The sequence below is a fragment of the Ziziphus jujuba genome, chromosome 10, assembly GCF_031755915.1.
Source record: "Ziziphus jujuba cultivar Dongzao chromosome 10, ASM3175591v1".
In the NCBI taxonomy this organism is placed as follows: Eukaryota; Viridiplantae; Streptophyta; class Magnoliopsida; order Rosales; family Rhamnaceae; genus Ziziphus; species Ziziphus jujuba.
In genome coordinates, this window is record NC_083388.1 from 17,442,578 (window position 1) to 17,452,323 (window position 9,746).

General features: G+C 32.6%; 1 protein-coding gene across 1 annotated transcript; it reads left to right on the forward strand.

Moving 5' to 3' along the window:
- Positions 1–5,953: 5,953 nt before the first annotated feature.
- On the forward strand, positions 5,954–9,007 carry LOC107411430 (putative receptor protein kinase ZmPK1). The gene has a single exon (XM_060811728.1). It carries the CDS (start codon positions 6,159–6,161, stop codon positions 8,637–8,639), a length of 2,481 nt encoding a protein of 826 aa, XP_060667711.1. The 5' UTR covers positions 5,954–6,158; the 3' UTR covers positions 8,640–9,007.
- Positions 9,008–9,746: the final 739 nt, after the last annotated feature.

Sequence of the window (9,746 nt, forward strand, 5' to 3'; positions counted from 1 at the left end):
TCACCCGTGAGTTGCCATTGGACCGTGGGCAGGCAAGGTTATTGTTGTGCACAGCCGCCCCCCTCCTTGGCCGGGTGATGGTTTTTAGCAGTCGGTACTGTCGGGACGCCGAAGTGACCGCTGCAGGTTTCTCTCTTTAACCTCCCGCCAGTCGGTGCTCGGGACGCTGGGTATCGGAGGGCATCACCGGTATATGGTGTGGTGCGTCAGGTGTAATTGTCGGTGTAAATTGCAATTAAAGTTTAAAACCCCAAAGGTGTTCAAAAAAAATTATTTATTATAATTTGTTGCAGTTATTTATATTTGGGGTATTTATGTATTTATGTATTTATGTATTTATGTATTTATGTATTTATTTATTTATTTATTTATTTATTTATTTGTTTATTTGTTGTTTATTAAATTATTTGGTTTCTTGGTTTTTGGGAAGTACGTACAAGGGTTTTGTGAAAATGTTTTAAAAGGGGAACTTTTCCAACTGAGAGAATTGTAAGGGTTTTGAGAGAAATTATTATTTTCCAATTAATTATTATCTATCTACTGTATTACTGTGATATTATATTGTATAGTAGATAGGGTCACTCACTGAGATGATTAGCATCTCACACTCTTAAATTCCGTTCCCCTAGGTCCAGGTTGGAGACGTTGATTGTCCGGGGCGAGCCCAATGTCTCAGTTCGTTTGCCGAAGGTTCAAGAAGTTTTTCTTCCCTTTTTCCTCTCTATCTTGTATTGTTTCCGTATCTGTCATTTTATAAATTCCGCATGTTTCTGTATAACGCTCTGTATACTGTATTGGACGTGTTGTTTTTATTTATGCACTGGGTTGCTGCTGTTGTTTTATTTTTGAAGTGCTGCAATTTGTGGAATCAATTTGTAGTTTGTGGGAGGAATAAGGGGATATTTTTGAAGTGTGTTTTCAGTGCAGGTAAATTTGTGGTAAGTAAATCCCTTAGGGGAGGCTCTGCCGGATTTTCCGTTGGAAGGTTCGGTAGGGTTTCCCTGGGATCAGGGCTGTCTAGGGTTCCGGGGAAGGAATTCTGGACGGGTCCTGACATTTTGAGCCGAACATAGTTGACAACAGCACCCTTTATAATTTCCAGAGTTTCCTGATAACCTATTTGACCCCTGTGCAGTAGAACTTGAAGAAGGAAAGAAGGACTAACAGTTGGTATTGGTGGTTTCAGTGAGTTTAAGAAGAGCCTAAGTTGCTACATTTATGACAATAAGAGTCTTATTGACAAAGGAAGCATCATTGCTAATTTAAAGTTCTAACAAAGATGAATGAGTAAAAGAGAGAGCCATTTAGGAGAGGAGAAGAAAATTAAAAAATAAATAAAAAATAAAAAAATAAAAACCTCATTTGAGTTTCATGGGCATTGATACCATGTAAGAGAGCAACATGCCTTTAAAAGAAAGCTTAGTTTTATTATTATGAAACAGCAAAACATATATACAGAGTGTACAACAATTAAACCAAAAAGAATAATTACACAATAACTAATAGATATACATATATATGGGATATCACATACAGGAGCACAGAAGAGATTGATATAATATACCTACATTATCCTTTCAGAGTCCCCATAAATTCTCACCTCCTTTCAAACTGAAAAGGTGGCTTGATAGGTTCAAAAATCCCTTTCTTTCTTTTTTTTTTCTTTTTTTGGGGGGGGGGGGGGGGGGGGGCGGGTAATAAGGTTTAGAAATCCTTTGAGATAGCAAGTTTAAAGCTAATCGCATTTTCTTGTGGAATGTAAAATGTAGTACCCATCTGCTATTGACAAAGCCTTGCTGTCCAGTCTTCTCAGTACTCTTTCGGGGTAACCTAAAGGCTCCAGCCAAGACAATAGAAGTCTCTATCTCACTGTTTAAATCGATAAAAATAATAAAATGTATAAAAAGAAAGCCGCATGGAAGTTGCCTAGAGACATACGGATAAGAGTTACACGTAAAGAATTACCCACATAGGTTCTTCTAGATAGTTTTTGAAGTTTTTAGAGTGTTGGGCTGAGAATTCTAGTGTTCTTGTATTGGGCTTTGATTATTATTATTGGTATTCTTGTTTGGCCTAGCAAGTAGTGGAGTTTGAGTTATCCTCCCAACCCCACACAAATAATTTCATAATGTTAATTGCTAAGACAATAAGTATATTACAAGAACATAAATCTTACTAAGTCGCCCAATAAACAATTAAAGAAAAAGAATCTCCCAAGTATATATATCTAGGTGTGGCCACATGCAATGCACATGGTTTAATCTAAACTTTGGATATCTAATAGTTCACATTTTGTTTGAAATATTTCTAATTAAAATGATTTTATGATTATTATAACACAATAATTTGAAAAGCGTCTATTTACTAATTATCTTTTCAATTTTATATTAATAGAAAAAAGAAGAAATTTGTTTGAATAGAATAATTATATAAAGCATTTCATGAAAAGTGATTTATTTTTTGTAGAAAATAGAATATTCTTTTACTAAGCAAAAAATTAAATGAACAGTGAAAACACAAAGTACTTGCATTATAAATGATGATATCTTACCACCATTGATACTTTTCTAAGATAATTGCAAGATTTAATAGAAAAGTATGTAATATCTAAACTATTTTCTATTACATCTTGCATTTTACAAAATATTAATGTTAGTGCTACTATTGTAGGATATTGAAAATAAAGTATGTTGTAATAGTATACAAAATGTTACTATTGTCTATCATTCCAATATTGACGAAAAGAAAATTTCATGATGGCTAATTAAGCATTCTTTGTTTGTCTTTATGCTGAGCAAACTTTCTCTCACTACTCTCAGGTAATGCAATGAGAAACAGTCTTTTTCTTTTTTTCTTGGGCATTGAGTTCTTTCCTGCATAGCATCTCTCCAGCAAGAATGATTGAAGGCTTCAGCAAATGATTCAGGTTCATGAGAAGATTGAACTGACATGAGGTAAGCTCGATGTTTTGGGGAAAACGATTCATAAGATAAGACAAAAATCCTTCAACAGGATAAGAAACTTGAGTCATATAGTAAAAAAGATAAAATAAAAAATAAAAAAAATATTAATATTTGTTATATTTCTATTAACTTAACTAAGCCATTGATTTCTCTTTCTTTTATATTTTATTTGTTATATTATATTTTTTTTTATAGTATGATTTTTCAAGTAACTTGCTAAATAAAAATTTTGATTTGTTTTATTTTTTATTTCTTATTGGAGTTGGGGAATTTGATCTTCAAAAAACAATGTGTGAGGAGAGCTACTTGATTGTCCTCATAGACAGCAATGTTACACTTCAATACTCAAATATGGTAAATATTAAACCCAAAATGTGGTCAAAATGTAATAGTTCAGTGATATTTTCTAATTTGTATGGCTATAAGTGTTGTTTGAGATAACACTTTACCGAATTAAGAATTACCGTTTAAGAAAACAATAATTTTATTATTGATTTTTTTTATAAAAATCCTTAAAATTTATTTAGAATAAAATGATATATAATAATTAAATGTGGAAATATAAATCTATGGCTTTATTATCCAACTCTTACTGATATTACTCCCTTTGTTTTTATTTTTTTTTATTCTTTTTATTTATTTCTATTTTTTTGCACTACTAATAATACTCCTATTATATGGTACTCCTTTCACCCAAATCATAAATGGATATTTAAACCTGATTTTGTATTAATGTTGAAATAATGTCTAACTCTTACGTATGACTATTATAATATTATGTGCATATCCACTACATTTTACCACAACTATTTGCTTTTTATCATTTTAGCACCACTATTTATATTAAAGTAATGATTTAAACATCTTTTGATGAATTAGTGTTGAATTGAGTGAAACTCAAAAACTTACTAAGTTATTAAAGTTCAAATTCCTTTCCATATATCAAAAAGTGAAAATTACACACTTCCTTTTTATTTTGACAAAATTAGACAAAGTTCAAAATACACAATAGTATCATCTTACTTGTAATTATATTTAATATTGTAAATAAAATAAATGACATAGGCATTATTAACCAGAATTAAACAAATTTAATAGTAAAAGTAAACATTGAAATCAAGCTAAAGCGATACAAGTTATTCTTTAACAATAGAGAAGGATGGAAAAAGTGGTAATATGTTAAGATTTAAAAAGTACACTTTCAATTTGCCTTAAATATTTATTAATTTTCATGCTTACAAGACATAATAACTATTATGGCTAATAAATACATATCAACCAATTACCAGTGCTACGTTACTGTCTATTTTCCTGTAAAAATTAAAAACCTTAAAAATTAATTAACGGGTAACATAATCCATAATATATGCAAAAAAGCTTTATAATTATTTATTAAAAAAGATAAAGATTGTAATCAAGAAACGACGTTTCCTAGAACAAATTCTTTAATTATTTAATTAACCTACATAGGCAGTAGGAAGTAGATATTTTTTATATTTAATTAATCTTTTTTTGGGTTCTAATTAATTAAAAATCCTACCAATTTTTTATTTTATTTTATTTTTATAGATGGAATATTAAAATGATAAGTTGAACCACGCGCTAGAAAATAAAAAACATGGAATTACGAAGGGAAAAGCTTCCGTGGACACCACGTGGCAGCCCACTTTGTCTGAACAACCATTTTTTATATATACACTTGAAAAAAGCGAGCGAAAAACAGGTTTTGGTTTTTTAGAGTCCACCTACAAAAAAATAAAAATAAAAAAGAGAGAGAGAGTAAAACAAATGTTTTAGGAGTGACGAGGACTTTTTTTGGCAAAAGGGCGTCCAAGTTCTCTTCATGTAAGAATGTGGGTTCCACTCTCTCTCTCTCTCCCCCACACTCTCTCTGCTTTTTATTTTCTTTCTGCTCTCTCTATGAAACAACGGCGCAAACTCTCTTTTTATTTCTCTTTCTCTTTTTTTAAATTCCATTTTTATATTCTTATTTTTGTCTGTTTGAAGGTGGATCTATAAAATAAAATTTTAATAAATACTATTTTTTAAAAATAAAATAATAAAAAAAATCTAATTAACTAAGCAGTAAATTATAAATAGTATTTCATTCACATCTTATCAATTTATAATCCACCTTTTTAACCAATAAACAATAAAGATATAAAATAATAATAATATTTCTTTATTATTTTGTTTATTCAATTTATTTACATGCACGTATCATGACCATATCAATCAATTTATTGTTTGTTTCAACTTTCCACACGTTAACCAATAAATCTACAAAAGACAAAAAAAACTTTACCCAATAAAAATTTTAAAAAATAAAATAAAATAATAATAACTTTTTTTCGTATTTGCCATCTTCGTCTTCTTCTCCTTGCATCATTTACTTTTCAAGGTTTTCTAATTTTTTTTATTTTTTTAATAAATCATCATTATCTTCTTCTCTTCTTCAGATTATTATTATCTTCGTCTCTAGTTTCTACTTTTCAAATAAATTTTTTCTAAGGTATTTTGTATTTGGAGAATTAAAATCAATTTGAAAATGAGGAAAAAAGCGTAGAAAGTTTGAAATGGTGAATCAGCAATTTGATCAAATCGTACGATTTAATTGGGAAAACATACGATTCATTTTCAAATTGATTTAAATAAACGGTTTGGATCATTTTACATGAAACCCGAATCGTCTGATACATATCACGAATCGTCTGATTCTAATAACACTGTATATATATATATATAGTTATTTTTTCACCAAAGTATATGTGCTTCTAGACAATGCAGTATTCCCTTGAAAACTAGATGGCGTGATGTTTGGGGTCAAAACCTCATTTTACGTTGAAATTCTATGGTGATTGGTATGTATACCAGTAACTCGATAATGGAAGTCATTTTCTCAAATAGTCTAGTCTAGCCAATGAACATGTTGTTTGGTAAATACAAATACGCATTGCTCTGTTTTACTCGTTTGTTTGTCAGGGACAAGATTGATTTCGTTTAAAAGGCTCGGACTTGAGATGTGGCACTTTTTAGATGGTAAAATGACAAATTCAGCCCAAGTCAACATGACTTTTAGGTGATGATTCTTAAAGTCTTCTCTTTCTACAGCTTCTACAGGCACATTTATTATTATAGAGTGTTTATCCATGCCAAAAATCACCAATTTTCTTCCTCTTCTTCCTCTGTTTCTTTATGTTATCCAATAATCAAACTCTTAAATATTTACTGAGGGCAAAATACATGGCTTGTTTGTTTATCTTCTTTCATGTCCTCTCCTATGCAACTTCTTCTTCATTTTCCTCTGATACACTACATGAAGGAGCCTCTCTTTCTGTACGAAAACCCGATGATGTTTTAGTTTCATCAAATGGTGTTTTCTCTGCTGGTTTTCACTATGTAGGCCAAAACAGATATTGTTTTGCCATATGGTTCAATCTTCCTCCCTACAACTATAGTTATGCAAATCGCACTGTGGTTTGGATGGCCAATCGTGACAAACCAGTCAACAATGGAAAGCACTCAAAACTCTCCCTGCAAAAAGATGGCAATCTTGTACTAAATGATGATAGGCGGCTTATTGTTTGGGCTACAGACACCGTATCAGTATCATCAACCTTCTTACACCTCCTCGACACTGCTAACCTCGTACTGAAGGATTATTTCAAAGTCGATGTTGTTTTGTGGCAAAGCTTTTATTCATCCACAGACACCCTTCTTCCACTACAACCATTGACCAAGTCCACAAAGCTTATCTCATCAAGAAGCCAGAGTAATTTCTCTACAGGTTTTTATATCTTCACTTTTAGTGATGACAACCTTCTTAGATTAATTTTTGATAAAAATGAGGTTTCGAGTGTCTATTGGCCTCCACTTTGGCTTTCATTTTGGGAAGTTGGAAGGTCCACAAGCAACGACAGTAAAATTGCAATGTTAAATTCGTTGGGCAATTTTACTTCATCTGATGGTTTTAGATTTTTATCAACTGATTATGGTTCAAATATGGTTCAGAGAAGATTAAGGATGGATGACGATGGCAATCTTCGATTGTACAGTCGAAAAATTGATGGAATAGGGTGGTATGTTTCATGGCAGGCCATTTTAGATCCATGTATGATTAATGGTATTTGTGGGATTAATGGAATCTGTACCAATGATCCCAGCTCTGGAAGAAGTTGCTCTTGTTTTCCAGGACATAAAATGAAAGATCCTAGTGATTGGACTGAAGGTTGTGTACAGAAATTCAATCTCTCCTGCGAAAAAAAAGACTCTAAATTCATCAAACTTGCCGGTGTTAGGCTTAATGGCCATGATTATGGCTTCTTTCCCAACTACACTCTTAGCCAATGCCAAGATTTATGCTCAAGTGTGTGTAACTGCAGAGGCATACTATATGCATTTTCCGAGGACACTGGCACCTATAACTACTATCCAAAGACTTTGTTGCTTAATGGATACAGAACTACAAGATTTTATGGCGACATCTATATGAGGCTGCCTAAATCCTATTACCTTCCACTTCCAGAGGACAAAACCTCCACAACTAAAGAGTCTGTTTTACAATGCTTCGATGAACCAGAATTTACAATTAAAGAAGAGGAAGAGGAGAATGATTTGGTGAAACATTTGCTGTGGTTTTCTGTTGGAACAGGAGGATTCCAAATCATTTGTTTTGTCTCCGTGTGGTCCTTGCCATTTATTAGAAGCAAAAGCAGAAACTCAGAATCAGATGGAGCTCACTACCTTATTGGGGTAACAGCTGGAATGTGCAGAAAGTATAGCTATGGTGAGCTTAAAAAGGCTACTCGGGGTTTTAAAGAAGAGATTGGATGGGGATATGGAGGAATCGTTTACAAAGGTGTGTTACCAAATGATCGTGTTGCTGCAGTGAAGCTGCTCATCAATGATGAAGCTAATAATCATGACCAAGGAGAAGCTGAATTTCTAGCTGAAGTTAGCACCCTCGGGAGATTGAATCATATGCACCTGATGAAGATCTGGGGATACTGCACTGAGGGAAAGCACAGGCTTTTGGTGTTTGAGTACTTGGAGCGTGGGTCTTTGAAACGCAATTTGTCTTCCAATGTGCTTGATTGGGGAATGAGGTTTAAAATTGCTTTTGGGACTGCTAAAGGACTTACTTACTTGCATGAGGAATGCTTGGAGTGGATTTTGCACTGCGATGTGAAGCCTGATAACATTCTTTTGGACTCTGATTATAGTCCAAAAGTAGCAGACTTTGGGCTGTGTAAGCTTCTAAAGAGAGGAGAGCTTAACAAGTCAGAATTCTCAAGGATTAGAGGAACCAGAGGGTATCTGGCTCCAGAGTGGGTTTCTAATCAGCCCATCACTTCCAAAGTGGATGTGTACAGCTATGGGCTTGTTGTGTTAGAGATGTTGACCGGGAAAAGCCCAACAACTGATGTTCAAATTGTAAACGATACAGGAGAGATAGAGGATAAAAGAAGTTTGGTGAGTTGGGCGAGGAAGAATATCGAGGAAACTTCTTCTGATGAAATTGTAGTGTTGCTGGAAAAGATCGTTGATCCTTCTTTGGGGGAGGAATATGACTTGAAGGAGATGGAGAAGCTTTTGGAAGTAGCTATGAAATGCGTGGAGGTAGAGAGAGGTGCTAGGCCTACCATGAGGCAAGTTGTTGAGATGCTTCTTGATTAATTAGCATGCAACAACTTCTTCAAGCTCGGATTTCCATGTTCCAATTATGCCAAAAATATATATGGCATTTCTCATTTAACATGGTATTTAGCATGCGAGTTATTAGGGGGAAAAAAAGTGCAAGGTTAATAATGTTTTCGAATTTTGTTTTAGCACTCATATTCTGTAACTGGGGCTTTTCCATACTGGAAGGGGCCCAATTTCTTGTGGTTTCGTATGCATAAGGGGTGAGCTTTTGAAATTTGATGCCTTTGAATTTCAGGTTTATGGGCTTTAGCCACCTTTTTGCACCAAAAAAAAAAAAAAATTAAAATTCATGTGTATGTGATCCTTTTGATCTTAAAATACCCTGTATTTTGTCTATCTAATATTTTTTTCCTAGAATGATAAGAAATCTAGAATGCTGAAATTACATTAATTCATGAACATTGTAATTGGATTTATTACTTCTCACTAAAAAAATTAAAATAAAAAACCCTCTCAGTTTTTGAATTTTTTTTTTTTATCATTTTTACAAAACAATCATAAGAAAGAACAATCTCTGCTTTATTTAAAAAAAAAAATTATCATAATTCGTGTTTCAAAAAAAAAAATGTTATCATAATTCATCCCAAAAAAAAAAGTCACCTCATATTTAAAAAAGAAAAAAAAGATTATATATATAAAATGAGATAGAAAAACAAAAAATAAAGTGAAGAGAGAGAGAGAGAGAGAGAGAGAGAGAAATAAAGAATAAAAAACTAAAAATAATTTAAAAAATAATATATAAAAAAAAGAGGCGGGTCTGTGCGCCTCTAATCCACTCCTCCCTCCCAGACAATCTTGTTCTTACGCTGCAACAACTTGCACCTTGGACATTCAATGCGGTTTGCATTCCTAGCCAGACATAGAATTGGGTATAAATTAATAGTAGGAGGGTTGATTATATTTGCTCTAATTTTTTTCCCCTTTTTTTTAAAGGTTATTTATTTGCTCTGCTAATCTCTGACAGTGGTTTTTTTTTTTTTTTTTTTGGGTAATATGTTAGATTTTTATGGATCTAAATATGCATAATAAATTCATAAATTCCATAGATCATAAATTACTAACCTCCAAACGCAGCCATTG

Excerpts from the sequence above, each read along its gene's own strand:
- LOC107411430 (XM_060811728.1), top strand. The coding sequence starts at position 6,159 with ATGTTATCCAATAATCAAACTCTTAAATATTTACTGAGGGCAAAATAC.